This window comes from Mytilus californianus, unplaced genomic scaffold (assembly GCF_021869535.1).
Source record: "Mytilus californianus isolate M0D057914Y unplaced genomic scaffold, xbMytCali1.0.p SCAF_6, whole genome shotgun sequence".
In the NCBI taxonomy this organism is placed as follows: Eukaryota; Metazoa; Mollusca; class Bivalvia; order Mytilida; family Mytilidae; genus Mytilus; species Mytilus californianus.
In genome coordinates this window covers 76,171,247-76,196,317 of record NW_026262712.1, presented here as the reverse complement: position 1 = coordinate 76,196,317, position 25,071 = coordinate 76,171,247, and the positions used below count along the sequence as shown (strand labels likewise).

The 25,071-nt window shown below is 32.1% G+C and overlaps 1 protein-coding gene across 2 annotated transcripts in view; it reads left to right on the top strand.

Annotated features, from left to right (window-relative positions):
* Window positions 1-10,849: 10,849 nt before the first annotated feature.
* Window positions 10,850-25,071, top strand: part of LOC127704822 (fatty acid-binding protein, liver-like) — a 69,476-nt gene continuing 55,254 nt past the window's right edge. Inside the window, exons 1-4 of one of the 2 annotated variants that reach the window (XM_052209048.1) lie at window positions 10,850-10,978; window positions 13,048-13,223; window positions 15,226-15,342; window positions 17,678-18,036. In XM_052209048.1, the coding sequence (XP_052065008.1) occupies window positions 10,903-10,978; window positions 13,048-13,223; window positions 15,226-15,342; window positions 17,678-17,734 (426 nt within the window). In that variant the 5' untranslated portion in view covers window positions 10,850-10,902 and the 3' untranslated portion in view covers window positions 17,735-18,036. Of the gene's footprint in view, window positions 10,979-13,047; window positions 13,224-15,225; window positions 15,343-17,677; window positions 18,037-25,071 lie in introns of those variants that run through there. The other variant, XM_052209049.1, reaches the window with a different exon arrangement.

Here is a 25,071-nt window from a genome sequence, read left to right as displayed (position 1 = left end):
GACGAATCGGTACCAAGGTAAAAAAATCAGAAAGGACCTTGCAAGATACATTTATTTTTATAATCAAGTTTGGATTAATTCTGAAGATTGGTTCTGAAGTAGAACAAATCAAAATTTTAAAAGAAAAGAGACGCAGGATGACGTACGACAGAGGCAAAATAACGACAATGGCGAAATCACAAGAGGCACTTTCCCAAGCTGGCTAAGAAAGCAAATAATTCCGTCAAGAAAAAAAAACATATGCCGACATGTATAATGTATTTATTATCTCCTTACTTTATTTGAGCATTTAAAATAAAGTTCAATTGATTGATTGTCGTTACGGATATACTGAACCTCATATCGAACAAAAGTTTTCATATTTAATTATGAAAAATCTGATTGCAAATATATTTGCTGCAACTCATTTAAAGCCTTCTTCTCCAATGAGAAAAGTAAATATGCTAGATATATTTACTGGAGGTATGATGAGATGATTGAAGCTGTTAATTTTTCTCCTTGACAACATTTATATACGTTTCAGCAATACAATTTATTGACAGGTTGTAGGTATTCCTAAGGGTACCAATTGCGCCCCTTTAATTTATAAATTCAACAATACTCATCGTTATCTTGATGATATTTTTTCGTTAAATAATCAAGAATTTTCTAAATATATTGCCGAAATTTACTCAAAGGAATTTTCTTTAAATAAATCAAATATAAACGGTGATAACTGTCCTTTTCTAGATTTAAATATTTCAGTTTTACAACAGGGACATTTTTTCTTTCACTATTGTAAATTATCCTTTTTCGATGGCGATGTTCCTTTGGTGTCTATATAATCACAACTCGTTCGCTTTGCCCGTGTCTGTAGTAACGTTTTGGATTTCAATGAACGTAATCTATGATTTATTACTTGTAAATTATTAATTCAGGGATTTCAATTACCACAAAAGAGATGTTGTTTAACGGGACGGAAATTTAAATACGATCAGGGTAAATTTATGGATCCTTTAAATAAACTTATTCTAAAAGGTTACCAGATTCAAATTGTAATTATATCTTTGAATATTGTTTCTATTGGTATGAACATTGATTTTTCTATTGGTATGAATATTGATTTTTCTATTGGTATGAATATTGATTTTGTGATCAGTATATTAAAACCAAACTAAATATAGCATTGTTATATACATATTAACATTATTTGCTCTGTAAATTGGCATTGCACAATGTCATGTATTTCTCCGACTGTTAATGATGTCTTTATACTAAATCCATTGGATGTTGGATGTGTACTGATTGATATTTTAGTCTTGCATTCATGCTTTTTTTATTAGTTGTATATGTTATTAGCTTTGAACTAGCTGTCCGTAACTGCGAGTACTCTCAGATCTGTACTAAGTGCCTTTTTTGTTGTGGGGATGTATAAATATCCTGCCACGTCCGGTCTGTGTTTTTGTTACTTGTTTTTTTTTTTTGTATTGATCTGATGAGTTAAGCCCTTTTCAACTGTTATTTTTAATTTGTTCATATGTTGTGCTGTTACACCACTGTTCCAGGTTAGTGGGGGGGGGGGGGGGGGGGGGGGGGCGCCCACAATCATGTTTAACCCCGCCACATTATGTATGTGTCTGTCCGAAGTCAGGAGTCTGTAATTCAGTGGTTGTCGTTTGTAGCTGTATATCATATTTGTTTTCGTTCATTGTTTTGTACATAAATCAGGCCTAATCATTCTAATAGAAATAGCAGATATGTATCTTGAGGATCATATAGGTTAACGGTTTTATTTTGCAGCTCTTTCATTGAAATATAAATCTAGAGAAAGAGCTGAGAGTTGTCTAGAGAGCTAAACAATGTTGAGCCTAAGTCTCATCCGCTATGCGTCTGTAAGGTAAGTTCAACTTGCAACAGTAAAATTCATACGTCTAGTTGTTTGACATTTTTAGATTGAGTTGTCTTCCTTGTACCATTCTCCCAGAAATTACAAAACTTTTGTTTAAAACGTTAAGCAGTTAGTAGAATATAAACAATTATGCGTGACGGGGTTCGTGTTGCTCAGTCTTAAGTTTTCTATGTTGCATTTTGTAAACTGTGGTTTGTCTATAATTGGTCGTTTTTTGGTTTTTTGACATGGCGTTGTCAGTTTGTTTACGACTTATGAATATGAATATCCCTTTGGTATCTTTCGTTTCTCATTTAAAATGAATAATAATATTGTATATTTGTATAATTTAATGCATTTCATAGCAAAAACTATATATAGTATTAATTTTTAAGGTAAGAAGATGACAAGGGAGTTATAAAAATACAGGACAATACAGGACTAAAAAGATAGAAAACAGACACAACATGGTCAAATAAAAAGAAGAAAAAAGATCAACAACATGCTGCAAAACTTAACACAGAAAACTAAAGACGAAGCTGCACGACTTGATCTCGGTTTCTCCAGAAATGTCACTAGTTCCATACGGGAATTCATAAAGGGCATCGGCCTTGAAGTTCGGAACAAAGAATAAAAAATCGATCATCATGATAGATAAAACATAACACATAAAGCACTGTTATAAACATGTACATGTATGTACTACATTTAACTATATCATTCTCCTGGTATAAACTACCCATCAATGTAGACATAAAACCAATACGTATACCAAATATCCAAATATATATTTGACACTGCCTTATGAAATGTCTGAATATTAACGCAGTAGAAGGCTAATAAATACCAAAGACTTTGTAAAGTGGATGGTCGCGCGACAACGCCGACGCTACATTTAATATTAAGTAAACATTATTTAAACATATATCTATATGTATAATATATAATTCAAATATATGTATAAAAAACCTCTTCACACATAAAGTAGAATAACCTTTAACCAGAGGTAAAATTTACCTAGAACCACTATTCAGATTGACGGATTATATAGGAAATAAAAATCCGCGAAAATAATTTTGAAGTGGGAAAACCTTACGCCCTTTATGCTACATGTGATGAAAACACACAGGAGAAATTAATTCCATTCGAATGCACAGCCCGTTTAAACGAATGAAATTACAAAAATCAACACGGACAGACGTTTTCGAAAAAACCGTTTTTTTTATTAATGAATGTTTTACAGTCAGACATGAGTAATGTTACAACAGATACCGTCGTCTCCTAAGCGATAGAAAACAAAAACAAACAAGATAGCCAAACATCCTTATTTTTATAACACAAAGAGTAAATGATGGTTTCGTTGAACTATTTGTTTATCTTAACATTTCATGTCTAATGCTTTCATTAACGCGTGATAAGAAAAGTCCATAACTATTTAATCGCCTATCTTTAGCTGTTTTCAAAAATAGGAAAGATATTTAAAAATTCTAATGCAATGTTTATTTAAAAAATATCCATACTTGACATTCATAATTCCTTTTTAATCAAATGGTCAAACAGTTGAAAAAAGTCGTCCTGTATCGGTAACAGTAGTTTATGGAACTGGATAGGAAGAACAAACAGTGTTTTTTTTTTTAATTTTAACGTTCCGGAGCACCTGAGATTGGGGGGTTCGTGTTGCTCATCTTTAGTTTTCTATGATGTATTTTGTAGACTGTTGTTTGTATTTTTGATGGTGTTCTCTCTCGTTTCTTTGTACATGAAGTTGTCTGTCTCTCTTCGACTTTGAGTTTGACTATCCCTTTGGTATCTTCTGCCTCTCATATAAACAATCATTATTGTATGCGTTGTGCATTCAACGCACAGATGATCACAATGTCAAGCAAATCAATGTTTCTAGATGAAGTAGATTGGCTTTCAAATGTTGATGTTTGAGCGTACCTGATGAAGGTAAAACCAGGAAAGTGGCGCGCTTCGAACGCTCGACTTTCATTTTACAGTTCAAACATGAAAAAGGTGACAAAACAAAAAAATAAAAACAAAAGCATGAAATTTCGTCATTTATGGAAAATATTGATGTAAGATGTCAATAACTGACCAACGCAGCTCGTGAGATTATGTGGAAATCATTTATCAGACATTAAATTTCTGTCATAAATAAGGGAAAGGTGGGGGTAAAATGCAATGAGACAGCAACCCAACGACATAAATACATCATGCTTTTGTCTTCCAAATGCACTACTAACATTGACTGTTGCTCTGCTGGGTCAGGCTTATAGATTCGTCCCATTGGATCAATGTACTTAGAAGATATTCGTAAGTTAACTGGATATGCATATTCTAAGAATTGGTGATAGTTATTTAAAGTCTTACAAAAAAGTTATTCCTCAATTTGAAGACTTGAATTAATTCAAATATCTCAAAGGAACTGCTAAACACAATATTGTCTAGTTATTGTCTACGAACATATTCACTTGTACTTTCGTCTCTGTAGCTGTCAACATTTTCTAACATAAAAATAAGGAGATGTGGTATGATTGCCAATGACTCAACTATCCACCAAAGTTCAAATGAAGCGGACATAAACAGTTATAAGCAATCATAGGGCCTCCAACAATAAAAAAAAAAAAAAAAAACCCATACCGTATAGTCGGCTATAAAAGGCCATTTTATAATTGAAATATATGAAACAATTCAATTAAGAAAACTAGCGGCATAATTCATAACAAAACAATTAACGAAAAAAAAAAACATGACCGACACGAACCAACGACAGTCACTGAACTTCAGGCTCATGACTTGAGACAGGCACATACATAATGTGGCGAGGTTAAACAAGTTTGAAGGTGCCAACCCTCCCCTTATAGTTTGTCAAAGATGTAAATAATTGTTTTGATAATAGTAGGAAAAACACAAAATATAAATATTATTATATATATAGCATTATTATTTTAGTGGATTTTAATATGTGTTTATACATGTTTTGGGTCTTTCGTATACACTTTATTGTACTATATGAACAAGATAATAGAAAGAATTGTCCGCGACATCAAGCATCCTCCTCCGCGAGTTACCATAAACCTACATGATATTTTCATATGCTGAAATATAAACTTTATTATGCCTTAATTGTGTATGTCAAACACAGAGTGACTTGGGCATACACATTGTGTTAACTGGACTTCTCCCGCCCAACAAGCCGTCCAGCAAGTGATACATTCGGGAAGCATAAATATACAGCCAAATCCGGTTAAGATAAGTACTTCCAAAAGGCTTGAAGCAAGCTATGTTGGCTTACTTACTGTTGTGTGTAGGTCTCATGTACGCATTTTTTGATGAATTAGTATCGAATATTCATATTTTTCTGTATCAATGTCACCTGTTTTATTGAAATAAATATTTATATATAATTATAGTTAATTTAGCTTTGCCTTTATGATAAAATCTGCAAATCAATTAAACAAATAATTTCCTTTCCCGTCTTTACTATTCTAGTGTATACGTAGTCTATCGCCTCCTTTGTTATACATCTCAAAATATAATCATTTTTGTTAGGCTGCACCACACCAGGGGCACATTATTTCTGATCAAGGTTGATCCAATAATGACCAACGAAGAAAGCATTTGAATATGACTAGTCACTACTTTATTTTTACACTAAACATCTTAACATAGGGAGGATTCAGTTATCATTTCACTACTAATTAAGTAGGATCCAACTATATGTTTAAATTGTAAAATGCTTGTCCGTAGTATGACTGCTTGTTATTTAGTCAAACTTCTTGTCAGTTAACGGCAGTGTTCTTAACTTCAACATGTTTTGTTTCTTTTGTTTCTTTTATCAAAAAATGAGATTAATCCATTCAGCAAGATTAAACGGGTAATCATATTTACAAGCTTATATTTGATTTGATGTTAACAGCCATTTTATAAATGCATTACGGCAATTTTCGACTATGTACAACCAAGGACTTTAAAATTGGAATGTTCTGCATCTCCGCCAACCCCTTGACTTTCTGAATAAGGTATCTGATTAGAGTGAAATGTCCTCCGTGTGAGTCAGCGCATTGAACAAACGACATGGTCAAGTAAAACGAAATTTTTTTTTAATATCATTTAAAACATATTACCGCCCTCGTTTAATATTCGCCACTATACGTTAAAGATTAATTAGTCAAATATATTTCTGATTTATTTTGTAATGATCACTTCGTTTTTCTCATAAATGTTTGACACGAATCAATCGACAATGCAAGGACATATTGAAGGATTTCCAAAAATAAATTTTATGAATGGAAAATTTTTACGATGAGATATGAGTAATCTTACAACCATGCACACACCAAATACCTCCATCACCTTAAAGATTATATTAAACATGAACACCCCACAGACAAACAATTTAATCTCAAGGGTAAATCTATTGAATTCATTCAAATATTGGTTTGGGTAGACATTTCCTGACCTCACTTGTCCTTATATACTAATTTAGAAATATCTAGGTCAAAACAAGGCAACGAACAAACCATTCTTGAGTTAAAAAACTGTATGCATGTTGCTGTTGTCCAAATACTGACTGTTACCAAGTAACAGGCACGTTATATATTTTTCAATGTTCATACTTGTTAAAACATCGATGATTATGTTGTAATTTGTTCATATTTAATACTATGTACTTATAAAAAAAATAAAAAAAATGTAATGAATCGGAAAAAGATGGAAAAATATAAATTTCTTAATTTTCTTCCCATTCTATTCAATCTACTGATAAATGAATGTTATCTATTCCTTTCTTTAAGTTATAGTTTTTTAATTACCTCGTTTGTATCTTAAAAGTACTTTTTTATAACAACTCTAATGATTGAAGTGGCTGACTAGGTAATGAATGCCATTTGCAGCAGGACAAGAATAGGAAGAAACAGAAGAAGACAGTAACTTTATATGTCAAAATATAATGTTATAGTTCAGTATGGTAATATATGTATCATGTAATAGTCAGGAAACTATTTCAATGCCTAATACCGCCTATCACTACGGTAGATACAGTATAATCTGTGTTCACGATTACCATTGCAATACAGTTGATTTCGCAATCTTATACACCAGATTTTGATATGTGTTAACTATTGTATCTGCAGTGCGGTTGACCTGTTTTCGATATTTTTTTTAATTTTGTTTCAGTTGTTATGTTGCTAACTCATTGACGTGGAAGGATCATATATAATTCATAGATAGAACAGTCACATGCCTGCACATTACATGTATCTGTTTTACACAATAAATCCAAGTCCAAAGCCACATGTTTTTTTTTTACTCTTAATTACATAAACTAATTCATTCTTACTTTTTCTATTTTGAATGAAAGTATTTAAACATTTTATGAATGGAAAATTTTGATAGCGATGACCGGCCATGCTCCGACAGTCTGAATTCCTCTGCCACCTCAACAATGATTACAAGGACAAACAAACACTCCATACACAAACCACTTAATCTAGAACGTAAACCCATAGGTTTTGTTCAAATATTGGTTCGACTACAAATTTTCTGTGCTAACTCGCCCTTCCACTTTTGATATGATTTGTGACAAAACAACACAACGAATACTAAGTCTTGTTATCCAAATAACTATAGTCAAACATAAATATCTGGTAGACCTTTTGTTTATTTACCCAATATCTCTCGATTCTTTTTAGTTTCATTTTCAGATGGTATAAATACCCGCAATTGGTTAAAAAAAAAAAAAACTATCCCTAATGCTCTTGAAAAATATCATGTTTGAAATAAATATACATTTATTTTGTTAATTCTGGTATTTAATTATGATGAATAATTGATTATCATATACAACTGAATGAAAAATTGAAAATTATGACACGAATTGGACCTCATAAGATTAGTAAAAAGATAGAATCATGTGCAAAACAGTGTAGCCGAGACCATTGATTGGCGCGTTTAAATATCCCATTGACTGGGTCAGATTAGGTGAACGTTCGTCTGTAACGCCCACAACTCACGACGTATTTATTATAAACATTTAAACTGTGGGGTTGCCAAAGGGTCTCAGTATATATACGTACTACAGTGCACAGTATATTATATACATATTTTATTTGCGATCATAAAATGTACGAAGTCGTCCATTACTATGTAAATTGGGTTGATTAAAAAAAAAGCTGAATATGTTTCTGTTGCCAAGGGTTTTTCACAAGTATAGTAGTTAGCAGAAAAGATCATCAAACTATACATTGTATACTGAACTGCGGCCAAGCTTAGCGAAAGGTCGTGCAACGTAATCAGTCAAACAAACTTTATTAGATTAACTAGTTAAGGAACGATCGTTTTCATTGGTCAATTCAAACCTTCGACCTCACACCTGCGAAAATAGAACACGCGTACTATAAAGCTGAATGGACTGGTCAGTATTCACGTAGTCAGTCAAGGTCGTTAAAAACTTCCATCGTCGTATTCACGTACATAATTGTTTTCTTGATTATCCCATGGCAATTCTAGCTTTTATACATGTGCATGTAAAATTTCAAACTTTAATCTTAACAGTCACGTCGAAATATTTAATTAAACTGTCTCCTCTCAATTGGTTCTGGATTAAGGGAGCTACCATTTTATTTTGATTGGGGGTGGGGGACTTGGATGAAACATTTTGTCCTGCATTTTTTTTTTTAGTTGTTATCTCTGTCCTGTCTTTCTATTTTTCAGTCTGTTAGGTCCTGACTATATTTATTAGTTTATCCTGATTTTTTTACATAAATCGTCATCCTGCCTTTTTTTTGTCAAGTTGCTCACCCTGCCTTATCTTTTATTCAATGGACTTGATGAATTAACGTTGTACTTGAAATGAAACCGTACTTAACTACAAAAATAACCAAATTACATACTAAAGATATTGCTCGATTTTTATAGTAAATGGGTTTGTGTTATAAACTGTCATGTTCATTATTCATATTCTTTCATAAGTTTTAGGATAGTGTGATTTTTTTCTGATTTAGTTTACTTGATTTTGAAAAAAAAATCCCGAAATTCTAAGGAAATTCAGAACATGTAACCAGCCATGCTTTGTTAAGAGAAAAAATGGAGATGGCAAACCATGGCACAGTGGAAGGAAATGTACTTTATAAACTCCAGCGATATACTTTCTTAATTTATAATTAACTGTTTTGCTATCCTCGGTTGACAATTATATATTGTAAATATTTAAATAGTTGCATAGAAAACAATCAGTTTTAAACAGTGTGGTTATTCACTAAATGTATTGATAAAAGGTGACTCCATTTTTGTACATACTTTTACAGTAGTCATCCTTAATTTCTTAATATTTCGTTTATAAGTTTATCATACATGCATGATTTTGTATTTCATTTTAATACGCACGCATGCCACACGTTACTTTGGCAGATAGTTCAACAATGTTATGCAAAGCTCTATTCTTACGGTATGAAATTAAAGGATAAATTTTCAACCAATTAAAATCGAAAACAGTACATTTATATAGTTCCTTACAAACTACGACATTTCTCACAAGTATTTATTTATTTTTTAGTTCCACACATGCAAAAATAAAATCTTCGCCGATGAAACATTTCAAACCTTTTTACACCAACATGCCTTCACTGAATTCATTTGAATTTCGTGATGACCATGATGCAAAGTACATCTATATTCACGTGCACACATGATACGATCTTTCGGGGACAATTTGCTCGTTTATGACACGTCATTTCTGAATGACCAAACGCTTAGCTACTTTATTTTCGTTTTATAGCATGAAAACAATAAAAGAGGAATGTGCAACCCATCATAAATTTGAAATAGATCAGTATTATGAGATCCTTATTATAAGTAACTACGACATTGTCAGGATAATAACCTAGCGTCAATATGAAAGAAATTAAAGTGGTTCATACATTCATCCGTATAAAAGCGGCACATGTATTTTATTTTATCCTTATATTTTTCATAGTGCGGTACAAGTGCTGCATGCATAAAGAATATTACTTAACACAAATTGTTAGTAAAATATTTCGACCCCACTATTTGAAATTCACAAAATACTTATTTAATTATTTCGACCAAAAATCATTGTTTTTTACGTTCGTAGTAACGTAGTGCATTCCATTGTCGGTCACCTGTGTCAATTCACGTGCACACTACAATTGTTGTTGTATTTTAATCTTTCGGCCAATGAAATGAGACGTTAAAAGTTGTTTGTTTGTGATACGCCAGAATGTTATCAATGAATTATCAATCGCTAAACTTGACTGTACCTATTCAAAAACGTAAATGCAAATTTCACAAGGCTTGATCCAAATAGCCTTTTTACTGTCTAATAACTTGCAAGTACGAAAAAGACAGGAAAGAAGTATATTTTGTCTATATGTTTTGTGTTTGCACACTTTTTAAAGTTGATCATGCATTCGTTCTAAAATAAAATTTTGACCAGATAAAAGTTAAAAGATGACATAATTGGACAACCGCAATTGTTAAATCGATTTGACGTCCGAAAAAAAGATAATAATCAACACATCCATTGTAACTTTTAAAGCCAGTTAAATCCGTTTTTGCTGAAAGAACGTCCGATATCATAAAAATTCATTATCAAAACATAACAAAAACACAAGTAAAGAACGTTTAAGTATTCAATATAAATCAAAACACAAAGGTTATTCCTGATTAGTTTTTCGAATTATTTTATTTAGGCGTTGAGACCCTTTGGTGACCCCACAGTTTAAATGTCTATAATAAATAAGTCGTGAGTTGTGGGCGTTACAGACGAACGTTCACCTAATCTGACCCAGTCAATTGGATATTTTAGCGCGCCAATCAATGGTCTCGGCTACACTATTTTGCACATGATTCTATTAACCCTTGTACATATTTGAGTTACATAGGAGATTATAAGTACCAGGTACGATAAGTGAGCTCGTAATTACCTTTATCTAACCTGCAAACCACACATAGTGTAATACTTTGAACGGCCGACATTGATAGTATATACAAAAAATTACAACTTAAACAAAATGGCTCAATTCATAGGAAAATGGCAGGCTGGCAAAGGCTCAATGTCAAATTTTGAAGCATTTGGTAAAGCTATGGGTAAGTTTTTTTATTCAAATTGAAAGGATACAACGTTTAGCAGTTTTATTTGTGAAGTTTTTGATGTACATTTTCTTCATTTTTGCTATAAATCACCATAGATATTTGTTGGTTATTAGTGTCGTTGGGTTGCTGTCTCATCTACAAATACATTCCCTTTTTATTTATTATATACCATTCATCTTCTTTCAGTCAAAATTGGCATTTTATTTTCATTTGTATCATAGGACGTCTCAGACATTCATACATGTAATCATAACTATGTATCTAAAATTAATGTAGGGCATCCTACGTTGTCAATACGCTACATTTTGCGAATTGCTATCTGTAAGGTTGAAAAAGAAAATAAGATTATTGTCAGACATCGGGGACTACGCGAGAAAATAGTAGAAAAACCTGCCGGTGTAATAAAATATTTTGCTAAATTGGGACCACGATAGATCCCTCATCTTTTGAAAAACAATAGTTATGAGTCCAAAAGATTTAGACATTTAAGGAATCCGGAGAGCGTGGATGTTTTAAGGCTTATGCTTATAAACTATATTCTTGCTCCAGAAAATAACGTGTCTTGCAATATTGGTTTGTATCCAAAATAGCTATTTTGAATGCCTTTTGAAATAACTTGGTTTCAACAGTACATCTTCTAATGCCATCATACCCCGGCTTTCCTTTTATTATAAAAATCAGAAACCCCTTTGTTTTATATCAAACAATAAAATCTATATGGATTGAATAACTAACTATAAATTACAAGATTATTCATATACAGAGCTTTACGTATTAACCAACTTTCCAATACTCTAACAACTATAAATTCCCCCCAATCAAACAAGGGCTACAAAAATCTATTAATTAAATGTCAATTCGACCAGTGCAAATGATATTCAAAGGCTCAAGCTTTAACTTAATAAGATAACTGTCCCTTAAGTTTACAACAATATTTGACCATATACTCAACATTACGTTTCCTAACTTAAAAATAAAATATCGTCTACACCAATTCAATGTACAGCATCTAATTATGCAATTGATAAATAACAGATAGCTAGAAAACCAAATATCATATGCAGCGTAATCAATAAAAGAAATACACAAAACCCATAAAGATTGACAATACTAATTACCACCACCAACACTAATAGAAATATATTTGTTATTCAAAGGTTAGTACGGAGACTAATTTGGTAAGGATACAAATCAGTAAGTGAACGTTTAGCAATTAATGAAATATATTATACTGCTGTGATATATCACAGTTAATCATACAAATTGATTGGTGAGCCCATATACCATGTGAACGAAAATGAAGATCACAATGGTAATGTTAAAATCGGGTAACTCCTATATAATAAAATTGTTTTTCGGGATTCAAATGGTATATGGGTTCATAATCCCTGTCAGTGCTTTATATCCCCTTCGTCTGACAGCTCAGGGATTACAAGCACAAGCATTGAATATGTGCTCATATCCTCAGTGAAAATCACGAATAACATATAAAGTCTGCAGTCCGTTATGAAACATCCATCTTACATCGATTGTCCATACCGCAAAAACTCTGTAACTATTAAATAAGTTTAAGTAAGAGTACAACCGTGTCTGAGGGGTTATAGGGATTTTGGTCCACAAAGGAAGTTTAAGGAGTTGTTAGGGAAACTTGACCCTAGATTAATTTAACTATTATTTTTATGTCCTTTTTAGTCATATAGCTCGTCAACTTTTACGGTTCTTATATATCATTGGCTTTGGAATATTTTGCCTTAAGAAAGTAAATCAAGAAAAGGGCTTCGATCATCAATTGCACGTGATGAGTCTTTTGTAGACGAAACGCGCGTTTGGCGTACAAAATTTGAATCCTGGTATCAATGATGAGTTTTTTTCGGACGCATGAAATTCATAAAGTGTTGTTTTTCATTTTTGACACAAACTCTTCAAAATCTACGCATTTCTGAGATGCATTAACCATACGGAGACGATTGAGGCATTTTGTAACTCGGGCATAACTTTTAAAGTATTTGGAAAGTAAAATCTTCAATCACATATTGTATCTGTTGCATGAATTATGATTTTAGGCCTTCCTGGTGAATTACTAGAGAAGTTTAGAGACTCTACCTGGACATCTACGATCAGTAAAGATGGAGACATGTGGTCGGTTGAAAGCGAATCTTCTGTTTCACCGAAAAGGACGTACAGTTACCAAGAAGGGAAGGAACTAGTAACCACAAATATGTTCGGAAAAGGTCTTAAGGTACACATAAACTCAAGTTATCATGTATTCAATAAGAAAAAAAAAATACATACACACAACATTTATATAAACATGTACATGTATATGCGAAGGCAACTTTTCGCGTAATAGTATATGTTTCAATAAGTCATGCCGTTAATTTATTGCCAGATGACCAATTTATGTTTTTTTTTTTTTTTTTTTTTATCAACGTCGGATTATGAGTTGCCCATCATTATTTTCTTCCTTTTTTTAATTAATATAATGAAAATTGTATAAATCATCGTGAGAAAACACAAATACTAGTTGTCTTAAATCCTTTTACAAAGCGTCTAAATCCCCTTGGATATTTTGTTATTTTCTGTGTTACTGAAAATGTATCAATTTAGAGATAACTGTATTGTATTTGAAGCTTCGAGGACGTCCATCGGTAGTTTTACTGTCGCAGATTTAGTACTGGCGACGCGTAGTGGGTAAACGGGTATTTGCGACAGTAAAACTACCGATGGACGTCCGCAAAGCTTCAAATACAATACAGTTATCTCTATTCTAATGCAAAATAAACAAATCATTCAATTTTAGTCATTATTTCAGTGTAAATATTTCATTAAACGAAAATTCCGCGAAATCATGTTATCTGATTTGCCGCCTAAACTAGGTGACGTCATAGGTGTGCTTCCGGCATCAAACGTTAACACCGGGTGTTTTCTGGCTTCTTGTCCGCTTCAAAATGTAATAAAATTTGATGAAAAGAAGATTTGTAGGTCCAAATGTGAGTTTTTTTGCTTATTATTGGAGAAATTACTTGTCAATATATTCCGGAATTCAAAATGTCGGCTTCCTTAGTTCCAGACAGGGAGATAGAGAATTTTACGCTTGTCGTCATCCAATCAGAGCCATTGATACAAAATAATTGCATTAGAATTTTAAATATTTAACAGAAAGTTTACGTTATTTCTTCTTTTAAGAATTTAATTCTACTTACTTATTAGAGTTGCTTTTCACCCTAGTAGATTGTCCATTCCGCAATTTACAGTAGATTTAACCAAGAAAGCACATACGCTAAGACAATATGCCAAAAACATGTTTTTTTAAAAATTGCTATTGTTAACGAATTGAATGTAAGTGTCAATTGAATGTCTCATGAAACTTAGTTGTAAACGGATTTCACATTCAAATAAAGACAATTTGTAGTGTATACTAACAATATTTTTCATGAATAACTATTTGTTAAAAGTTCAAGCTTAATATCATGCAGAATTAGTATGTAGTTTAGCAATAAGATAATTCAGCTTATATTGATCGATTTTCTAGTTCTGCTGCTTAAGCGTATAACTTAGGACCAATGATTGCTTTGTGAATTGAACCTTCCAATATTACAGTATCTGTTATGAAGCTGAAGCATATGGCTAATGGCAACTATGTCCAGAGGTAGAAAAAATCTGTTTTAGATAATTGCAACATGTGTAGTAGAGTAGAGTGAACTACTTGACTGGCAATACTCCGGGGGCAGGACATCCTCAAGCAGTGGTATCGACCCAGTTGTTATAAACTCATCAAAATATGAAACATATAATTTTATTCAGCAGCACCTATTTCGTTTCGGATATATCGAGCTCTGTATCTAGAAACAATTAGAAAACCAAATAAATTGAAGACCAAACTTTCTAAAGGTAAATCCATATATCATGCCTTGGAAATAACTAGTAATAGTGTTACAATTCATTTGAATTAAATGCTCACTAATATCATAGTGTTGTTTTGATCAAGGTCTTTCGGTGACCTGTAGTTTTTCACATGCTTGTCCTTTGTTTTTTGTTAGATATTTATCTTGTAGGCAAAAATACCAAAGCGCCATTACTTGTGATTAAACGTAAAAGTTGTTCACATGTTCACCAAAAAAAATGTAGACAGTTCATATTATATTTAGACCTATTGATTTGAAGAGCGAGTAATTTTTTTCGAATAATTCGCACGTTTGCTTTATTTTTTCATGCTGTAATCGAGACATTATTTTTTTCAGTTAACCGCAACGTTTGATTCTGATACTAAAATGACTCTTATGGAACAGACTGAAGATGAAAATGGCTGGAAAAGCCTGAAAGCAGTACGAGAAATAAATGGTGACAAGATGATATCTGTAAGTAGTTACAACCTGGTACCACTTTTTGTAATTAGCGGTTGTCGTTGATTGTTGTCTGTCATATATAATTTTCGTTCACTGTATAAATATGTCATAAATCAGGCCATAATATGTTTGTTAGAATTGTTTTATATTTTGTTATATTGGGGCCTATATATGATAGCTGGGTATACGGTATGTGTTCTGCTCATCGTTTAAGACTATACGGTGATCTATAGTTGCTTAAATCCGCATAATTTGAACTCTGTTGGAATATGACAGTTGTTGTCCATTCGTTTGATGTGTTTTGTCATTTGATTTTGCCATGTGATTAGGGACTTTCCGATTGAATTTTCCTCGGAGTTCAGTATTTTTGTGATTTTACTTTTTTTTTGGATAGTTGTTCATTGGTAATTATACCACATCTCCTTATTTTTTCAAAGATTTTACTTAGAGTTACTATAGAAGTAAATAGTAATTTGAATGTTAATCTCTTATTTGTTGATATATTAGTCTTCCGCATCCGTGATTTAGCGTGATAAACCTTATTGCTATTTGGAAATCTGCGCCGGTTGACCCGAGAATCTGCGCCGCTTGAATTATTGACGTCATACAACAATCACTTTTTCATTGTGGCGAAAGATATTTTCTATTATGACGTCAACTTTTACGGGAACCTTTGTGATGTCCAGTAATGGCGGACAAATAGCGATAAGGCGTATTAGTAGCTATCAAATAATTCACTTCAACCAATAATAAGTGCTGTCTTACAATTGTGAGGTGTGAATGTTATCTTCATGATAAAGGCTTCATTGTAAGTGAGATGAATGGTGAGAATGAAATCGCGGTTCCCTTTAAGTTAGCTTTTGGTTAGGTCAAAGCGTGAAAGGGTTTTGAGTAGTTAATTGATATACAACATCTATATGTTTTCGTGTTTTCAGTACATCTTCCCTACTTTTCCATGGATTTAGTTTTCTTTAAATGCCATTACAGAAAATGTTTAAATTCAAATATATATATACACATAACACCAAATTAGATGAAATGGCTGTGTTTGTCGAATCTCTAACTACTATATCAATCATCATAAATTAACCGACAATGTGTATAGAAGATAACAAGCTAAAAAGTACAGTATATTTTGTTATACTGAGATTTACTTATTTAGTTGGAATACATAGTTTTACTGAAGCCAATGTTTCTGAAGAGACAAAAATAAACAACATATCCAAACAACAACGCGCCACAACTAATCTAAATGATCCAAGATTGATCCAAAGTTTACAATAAACGTCAAACAACAACGTAACAGAAATCAATATTTGTTTAACAGTAGCAAACTGGTAATAATATATCCGACTCAGATTACAAGAGACACTTATGTTACTCAATTTTCAACCATCAATTGAACATTTCAAGAATATAATATTAAACACAGCTGGAATAATATAAAATTACGGGTTTCTGAGGAGGGGGGATATCCAAAATTGTCATCCCTTGTAAAGGTTATTTTGTAGCCAGTCTAAAACTCAAGTTCTTCACATACCTTTGAGATCGACCAAATGAACATGATTTGAAGGTAAAAAGATGAAACGTGTTTACTGAATTATTCAATTATTGCATAAACAAGTCTTAAATTGTACATGTTTTTCATTTAGACTGTTCAAAAGTTGTTCAGTATCTATAAATGCATCAATTAAAAAATCTGTAATTATATATATGATACAATTATAATTGAAATGTAACCAATATAATTCAAAGATTTTATGATTTTATAATTTCAAACGAGTTACCAAAACGTGGACACTGCAGATGTAACAATACAAACTGGATCAACTCCAATTATATGAGCAGAAAACTAGTATTCAACCCAAACAGAAAGGATAGATAATTATGTTTTGGCTTTTGGTAAACTAAGATTTGATTTGTTGGTATGACGTGATGTCTGAAACAAGTCTGCTTAACTTGTAGACCCATGTTTGTTCTTACCAATGAATGCAGAGACAGTTTCAATGTCTTCCTTTTCAATTATTCGATGAATGAACGACGAACCCTGTGCTTAAAATAAAAACAAAACAGACTAGAATTTGAACACTTCGAACGTTTCACGAACCCAAGACATATACTTATTATTCAACAACATTCACAGATTAGATAAAAAGAGGAAGCTTTAAAGACTCTTTGCGATTCCGAATTTTTTTGTCAGCAGACATATTTTCCAAGCATACACTCAAGCAGTAATATAGACAGAATGATATTTATTTATCATATTAAAACCAGTTTAGAATTAAACAAACATTGAACCCTTTGGAATTGTATTCTAGAATATAATTATATTCAACTTATTTTGTAGACAATCCAGGAACTTGAAAGTGGAGTATCGATGACACAGGAATTCACAAGAGTCTGAAAGATGAAATGTTGTAACAGTTGTGCATAAACTATAATTGAAATTAAAAGTATAGACAAATACGTCTGTCTAGTTGGTCGAAACAACATTTTCCTAGATGTAATTTTAGTTACTTAGTGACCAAGAAATCATTTGAACATGTTGAACATGATAGGAATGATAGTTAAGAGTAGGCTACTGAATTACCTATAGGTACGACTTTTAAGCAAACATCTTTCTTTTAAACGACACCTGTTAAAATTTTGATATATCCTGGATACTGGTTACGTTGCAGAAAATTTGAATAAAAAGCATGAATCAACTGTTTTATAATATTTAGTCTTCCCATTCAATGATAGGGATCTAATTTTTCCTTTTTAGCAGCATATACTTTTTTCGGAGGAAGAATCCACCTTCAGGAGCTTTTTTTTCATTTAATATAAATTTAAGAAGATGTAATTTTATTGCCAATGAGACAACTCTCCACAAGAGATCAAATGACACAGAAATTAACAACTATAGGTCACCGTACGGCCTTCAGCAACGAGCAAAGCCCATACCGCATAGTCAGTAGTAAAAGGCCCCGCAATGACAATTGTAAAACAATTCAAACGAGAAAACTAACGGCCTAATTCATGTACAAAATAATGAACGAAAAACAAATATGTTACACAGCAACAAACGACAACCACTGAATTACAGGCTGCTGAGTTGGGACAGGCACATACATAATGTGGCGGGGTTAAACTAGTTTGAAGACAGTCTGTAACGTATTATGTAAATAGTCTGTAACGACCCCCCCCCCCTCAAAAAAAAAAATCAGTCAAATATCTCACAAATATTTAAAAAATCAAATAGAATCAATGATTTTTTTTGTATTTTTGTATAGAACTACATTTGTATTTATCATCACTATCACCATAATTAACGTGTAAACTTTTTGACGAGCTGTGTGTGTACATTTTCTAGAGCTTTCCTAAAACACTGTTAGTCTCATATCGAATACATCATTTACATAACAATTTACTTCTCCTTCGTCGTCTTTCGTCGTCTTTCTTTTTTTGGTCATGACGTTGTTCGTTTCCCTTCAACTCATGATTTTTAATGTCCAATTTGGTATCTTTTGTTCTTGCGTTTGTTTGTACTGTATTCCTGTCACATAGTGTTGTCATTTAAGCGGTATTTTTATCATTGCCATATAAGCGGGAGTTTTGGCTAGACATAAAACCAAATACAACCTACCATTTTTCTTAAAATGTCCTGTACCAAGTCACAAATATGGCAGTTGTTATCAGACAGTCCGTTTCTATGTATGTTGGCGTTTGTTTTTGTTGTAGTTCAATGTTTCTGTTGTTCCGTTGATTTCCTCTTATTGTTGATGTGTTTCCCTCGGTTTTAGTTTGTTACCCGGATATGTTTTTGCTTAATCGAATTATGACTATTGAACAGCGGTATACTACTGTTTCCTTTATTTATTGCTCCTTTGGTATTGCAATTATGTTTGGCGCTATTTCAATCAGTGAGTTATCTCCTCATTTTTAACACGTGTAAGCGGTTAGACAACCATTTATTTTATATTTTGATACTAAGTAAATGAATCAAATTTGCAACGGTATCTAATAAACCAGTCATGAGTCAAGAGTAATACAAATTTTGAAATCAACTTCCGGAGGATTCATTATATACAAGGAAAAAAGTAGAAAAAAATCGCCATGGAAGATTTTATCCAGTACAAACATGCAACGTCTGCAAATGATATGAAAAAACCTTAGACGGTGCTAACACTTTATGTACGTTCTATTGTATAATCTTATTAGACATACGATATAAATATACTACAAATGCTTCTTTCTTGGATATTTGGTTATCCCTGGGGTATTGCCATTCAATATCTTTGTAATTGAACTTCAATATCAAGCTGAAAGTATTTGTTGATTATAGTAACACAATGTTTTCAATAAACCTCTCATCATTGGTCTCAACCGCAACGAACTAGTATACCAGTATACTTCCCAACAGGGGAAATAATTCGTATTTAATTGTAATTTTAAATCAGATTCTGGCTTTTAGAAATGAGTCCCTGGAAAGTCAAATACACTTGTATCGTTCATCAACATGTTTGCGTTAACATGTATCAGATTACTGTTGTTTTAAAAGTACATCAACACGTTTGTGACAATATCTATCACTATACTGTTATTAAGTACATAACCGTATTTGTATCATGTATCACTATACAGTTGTACAAAACATTAACTTGTACTTGCAGAACATATACTCAATTATTAGAACGTTCTACTTAAAATGATTACCTGAAAATAAGAATTATTGACTCTTCTATTTCACAATAATATAAAATGCGTTACAGTTTTAGCCGAATCAAGTCAAATAAAGACAATTTGTAGTGTATACTAACAATATTTTTCATGAATAACTATTTGTTAAAAGTTCAAGTTTAATATCATGCAGAATAAGTATGTAGTTAAGCAATAAGATAATTCAGCTTATATTGATCGATTTTCTAGCTGTGCTGCTTAAGCGTATAACTTAGGACCAATGGTTGCTTTGTGAATTGAACCTTTCAATATTACAGATATCTGTTATGAAGCTGAAGCATATGGCTAATGGCAACTATGTCCAGAGGTAGAAAAAAAATCTGTATTAGATAATTGTAACCTTTGTATAAACATAAAATGACTGTTTGAATGATATTCCATGTCAGCCCAATATGAGTAGTAGAGTGAATTACTTGACTGGTAATACCCCGGGGGCATGACATCCTCAAGCAGTGGTATCGGCCCAGTTGTTATAAAACTCATCAAAATATGAAACATATAATTTTATTCAGCAGCACCTATTTCGTTTCGGATATATCGAACTCTGTATCTAGAAACAATTAGAAAACCAAATAAATTGAAGACCAAACTTACTAAGGTAAATCCATATATGCCTTGGAAATAACTAGTAATATTGTTACAATTCATCTGAATTAAATGCTCACTAATATCATAGTGTTGTTTTGATCAAGGTCTTTCGGTGACCTATAGTTTTTCACATGCTTGTCCTTTGTTTTTTGTTAGATATTTATCTTGTAGGCTGGAAAAGATTATGACACAATGTTTACTGCTGTACCCCTATTTTTGACATTTTTACCTATTACTGTCATGAAGTGAGAGGTTTAGCTAGTTATAAAACCAGGTTTAATCCGCCATTTGCTACATAAGGAAATGCCTGTACGAAGTCAGGAATATGACATTGTTTTCCATTCGTTCGATGTGTTTGAGCTTTTGATTTTGCCATTTGATCAGGGACTTTCAGTTTTGAATTTTCCTTGGTATTTAGTGATTTTACTTTTTTCAGTACATTAAAACACAATTGAAAATAAAAAGAACACTTTGTAAATTCAATTCGTCCAAAACACTTTTCTGGATTTACCAATATCAGGAACGCTAAAAGCATATTTGAAGTCCAAGGATGAATAAAAATCGAAACAGTTGGAAGAGCTATATGACCAAAACGGACCTTCAAATAATAGTCAAACAGAAGCGAGACATTATACCGTAATCGATTGTTTTCTTTTTCCATATGTTTCTTTAATTCATTATTAAGTAAAAACTCCAAATATTGGTAGATTCGGTCCTTGTATTACTTTCAAATCTAATACAAATTGGGTAGAGGAATTTTTGGATCAGATAAAGGCAACAGTAGTATACCGCTGCTCAAAAGTCATAAAACGATTAAGAGAAAAAAAAAATCCGGAATACAAACTATACCCGAGTGAAACACATCAACTATAAGAGTAAAAAAAAAAAAAAAAAAAAAAAACGGAACAACAGAAATACATGTAGCCGGATTTGTCCTCGTGATACCGCAAAATAATGCACGAGGATAAAAGCTTATGTGAAGGGTTACTGCCAGTCACCCAACGTCAAAACCGTTGCACTACGAAAAGTGTATACGCAAGTTAATGTAGTCCTAACAAAAATGATAGATCTAAATATCTAAAAGGAAAACTATTTGAGCATATATGTGCGGTAAAATAAAAAAGTGCTATGTTTTTTTTATTATCCTCTTTGTAATACGTTGAAAATTACTGTTTATTGGAAATATTTTAAAAATACCATTTACAGTCGTAGCAGACAAAATGATAGGTGACTGTAGGTCACATTTACATAGCACCAATTGCAACTTTTAAAATGTTGTAGATCGGGTCCGACGACTTACAGAAAAGAGCGACGATTTACAGAAAAGAACAGAAAAGGACCGAAAAGGACCAAAAAGAATAGAAAAGAACCGAAAAGGAAATTTTTTTTTTTTTTTGCAATCGAAGGAGACTAGCAAATTGCAAAATCATTAAAGTCTATAAATGAAAAGATAGTTTCCAAAAAAACTTTCTTATTAGGTTTTGAAACCTTATATTGCGACAGGACTAACTTACAATTGAAAAATTACCCTCTTATTATTAAAGGTAGGGTCGGATGCCTATCTTATATACTACAAATTACAAATAGGGCTATTCAAATGAGTTTTGAAAAAGCTCATACATTAATTTATATGTTATATCTATTTCAGTATTTAACAATATCGACTGCATCTTTCATCCGCTTTCTCTTCCCTTTCCCAATCTGGTAGATTTTTTGCCTCTCCAATCTGTATAGACTTAATCAATTTTCTATCTCCATGTGCATTTCCTCACTTTTTTCATTCTCCTTAGATCTCTTGTTTAATTTCTCTTTCTACTTCATGCGTCTTACTATCTCTCTGGCACCCTTTCTCATTTAACTTATAAATATATAGACGAACTATTTACATATATATACATATAATTACATTAAATTGCGCACACGGGATTTTTAAAAAACCGAAACGGATAAAAAAAAACAATGTCAAAATGTTCAGGCTTTAATTCAATCTTTATTTTGATAAATTGTTGCAATCAAACGATCAGTATTGTTTCTTATATTGTTAGAGGCAAACAATGTTTGAAAGATTATTATACATTAATGTGTAAACACGTTAATTACATGCATGAGCTATGACCGTGGAAGACCCTCATGGGTAATCAAGGTCGTGAAAACCCCCCTAGTCGTCACCATTCATACCGACCGTGTGAGATCTCATGGTAGCCAGTGTCTTTAATCATACCCCTTGTACGTGATACATTAAACATAAGGTAACCTACTCAAATGACGGATTATGCATCTTTAAACAAAAAACGGAGAATGCATCTGCCATGAACTAATACTTCAAGCCGTAGTAAGGTTCTAAATCAAAAGCAGTGTATACTGTCTACTTTTTAATCTTAGATAAATGATTCAGGTGTATACACTGTAACATATGTTTTATTTGACATATAAAGTCATTCTGCCCGTCAAGAATACACTGTTTTTTTAATTTGTTGTCCGCATTACCTAATCTCCATCAGCATCGGTCCTGCTACTTGTAAACGCATATATTTAAATAGTATTTTGAATATTGTGTGTACTATTGTGTCAGAAATCAAATGACGCAGACATATCGTGTTCATTTATTTGCTTAACTTGATTACCATATGCATGGAACTGTGTAATCCCCCATCACTCAAACACACACGCACACACAAACACAAACACATGAACAGAACACAATAACACCGACTTCGTTCCAAAAACTTCAAATTTAGGTCAAATGATTTATTAAGAAATTATGATTGAAACCTCCATTTGAACTTTTTTGAAAAAGACTATATATAAAAACCAAATCAGATTATCTCCCCATAATGATAATATGTTAAAAAAATAACCAGAATTAACTCACATTAATCACGAAGAGTGGCTAGCAAATTTTGGTTTGAGCTTAATTAATGTTAAAACAATTTTTCACTGAAAATGATGTTACTTTATGCAATTATAAGGACTTAGTTAGCCAAATCTACTAATGTTTTGGGAAATTGTGAATTTTTATGACAATAGATAAAAATGTTACATACACATTCATATTATGGGGTTTGAGTTTCGTCTGATTTCATTTGCATTTCCTTAATTTACCTTCATTTATAACTGTTAGATTTGAGACACCTAAATAGTATTGGCACCAACCTATACGAAATTTTGATTTATCTTAACTCCCTTTGATGTCTTGTTATAACATTGCACAAATCTTATTTTAATTAAATGTATTGGAATAAATTAACTGATGCATTTCAATTTTAATTTCCAATTCAAAAATGACTACATAGCTGTACCAATTAATATCAATGTAGCCATTCCCTGGGACAATTTTGGTTTCATTCTTATTTTCTCTTTGGTAGACTTTTTGCATTTTGATTCACCAAACATTTTGTATATGTGACTTTCCAAAGTTGTTGCACTCCCGTTTTTATATGTAACTAATAACAGTTATTACCATAAAAATTGTTTAGTAAAATAGCGGTACAAGTTTCAAGCAGAAATAAATATAGAATTCTATAAAATATGTTAAATAATTAAAAAAACAAAAAACAAAAAAACAAAAAACAAAAACAAACAAACAAACAAAAAATATCCCACACATATTGAAATTTATTGTTTAGTTTTTTATGCTTAGGCTTAGTTTCTTAAACATCTTTTTATGAATATTAGTACCATTTCATAAAGTCCCACACTGAAGGTTGACTTGGGTATTGCAAAACGAACTTCTCTGATTTAACAACTGAATATAATCAAACAACAATCAGTGTATAACAATATAGTCCGTTTTGCTTTGAGAAACTCAGGTGTTCGGACATTCATTTACAAATGTATACGAATTATAAAGTATAAAACAGGATTATGTTTTGAAATATGATATATCATTTTCTTTTAATTAGATAAACTCATCATAGATAAAAAGCTTAAATTTTTTTGGAACATCAGACGAACTTTCATCTACAAAAGACTCATCAATGACGCTCGAATGAATACAATGCACAACAATTGTGTCTCCATGTATCAGTAATTGTCTCCAAGCATTCTTTGATATAATGGTCTTGTTAACTAACTAAATGTATAATTGTTAGTACTTGTGTTTTTGTTGTCTATACTACCTTGATGCCATTTATATTCGGCATTGGAATTTTCATGGGAATCATGGGGTATTATCTTCGGAGGTTTAGCTTTTAAAGATATAAAAAATGCAATTGCCCTAGAACTTCTTTTGCACCATTTGATGGATGGATGGAGGGGTGAAGTGGTGTTTAACGTCCAGTGGCAAATATTTAACGGATATGAGAACGAAAATATGTTGATGTGATATGAAATTGAACCTTGCTTTGTACAAGACAGACAAATTGAGACAAATTTTAATCTGTTATGAATACAAAATACAAATACAAAAAGTCAGAAATGTGTATAACATAGTCA